Source organism: Drosophila pseudoobscura, chromosome 3 (genome assembly GCF_009870125.1).
Source record: "Drosophila pseudoobscura strain MV-25-SWS-2005 chromosome 3, UCI_Dpse_MV25, whole genome shotgun sequence".
NCBI classification, from domain to species: Eukaryota; Metazoa; Arthropoda; class Insecta; order Diptera; family Drosophilidae; genus Drosophila; species Drosophila pseudoobscura.
The window spans coordinates 9,441,255-9,442,887 of NC_046680.1; the positions used below are offsets into that span (position 1 = coordinate 9,441,255).

General features: G+C 46.0%; 1 protein-coding gene across 1 annotated transcript; it reads right to left on the minus strand.

Moving 5' to 3' along the window:
* Positions 1-437: 437 nt before the first annotated feature.
* On the minus strand, positions 438-955 carry LOC117183714 (probable salivary secreted peptide). The gene is made up of 2 exons (XM_033378595.1): positions 745-955; positions 438-662 (listed from the first exon to the last, which is right to left on the minus strand). The coding sequence occupies exons 1-2, from the start codon at positions 916-918 to the stop codon at positions 486-488; spliced, it is 351 nt and encodes a 116-aa protein (XP_033234486.1). The 5' UTR covers positions 919-955; the 3' UTR covers positions 438-485.
* Positions 956-1,633: the final 678 nt, after the last annotated feature.

Here is a 1,633-nt window from a genome sequence, read left to right on the forward strand (position 1 = left end):
ACATTTGAAAAATGAACGATAGATTTCGTATAAAATGCTTCCATGCTCGCCATCTAATTGTCATTTCATCTATTACTCAGAAATGGTTGGCTTTTTTTCGAACTAAGATAACTGGTATGGCGCCATCTAGCCGATGTTTTGTATTGGACATATATGAATAATCTGGCGCTAATAAATGGAACCTGGAGACAGTTATATCTCGCTCTATCCGCCAGGGGGCGCACAGTGCACAGTGGGCGAATTGACCAGGAAAAAACATTTACCTCCTAAATCGTCTATATAAAAAAGCATATAACGGGTTTTGCCGCCCGTGCGGTGCTAAATTTTGAAACGTGGCAGAAGTCTGGGGGGCGTGTATGTGTGCCTTCTAGCCAAAGAGTATGTTGGAAGATCGATACCAAATTATGAGAACATCCAGTCGAAGAACACTTTCGGTCTTTTTTCAGTTTCTATTAAAATTTATTCGGTTCTATTGCATCCTCGGATTAGCGTCCATAGATCTCGATGGTGGAGTTGAGGCCACGGTTCACCTGGCTGCGGAGGTTGATCTGAGCGAAGCGGAAGCCTGGTCCGCCAGACCACAGGGCGGGAGCGGCCCCAGAGGTGTTCTTGAAGTTATCGTACACGAAGATGGCGGAGATGTTGTAGTAGTTGACGGTGCCCTGCAATCGATGGGGAATCAAATTAGTAATGTGTTCCGCCTTCAGCACTTCAAGCACTTCAACTAGGAGTACGAGTACATACAGCACGTGGGAAGTCGACGTTGACGTTCCAGTAGTTGTTCTTAATGGGACTGCGGACCTCCACCTGGCGGGAGAGCAGATAGTCGTTGCTGTTGCGGCGTCCCCAGCTGGCGCTGGAACCGTACACCACGAAGATCGCGGCGACGAGGATGGTGAGACTGAGGAGGAACTTCATGGTTACTGTTGAGCGTTCTAGGCAGATGTGGTGTCAGCTGTAGGGACGCCCTGCCTTATATACACACAATCGTATTGCCCACCGACAACAGGCACAGCACAGCCACTCAGCTGCCGTGAGCAACACCGTGATTACAGAGAGTTCCGTCTTTAATTAACTTTTTCAACAGGGCCAGCTTATCTTTCCGGTGGGGCAGGGGGCGGTCGGGCAGACCTTTGGCGAGGTCTTGCAAAAAAGCAAAATAAAAAGAAATCAAAAGCGAAGAAAGCCCCCGACTAGATAAGATTACTGACTCACGGCAGAAGCAGCGGTTGTTCATAACAACCGAAAGTTGCTAAAAAAGGTTCTCAACCTTCCAGGAAAACTACTTTTCAATATGCTATCACGGCAATAAGTCCTTGAGATTGGGACTTATCTGAATGGCATCTTAGTCGGAGATACATTTCGCCAGAAAGATACTATCTGTTCAACAAAACAGAAACCTTATCTTCGAATCATTTAAAGCCCTCAACGAGGGTTTTCGGAGAGTGGACTGTATTCCATGTGTTGGGCGGATGGGTAGAAGCACTAGAGATTTAGACTCTTTATGTAATTAAGAATGACCAATCCTATCAACGACCAACTGAATATTCATTAAAGTTAATTAGAATCTATCCCCTACCTCATTAAAGTGGTACATTTCTTCCGGCATTAATATTGCTTCAACTGCAGCTTC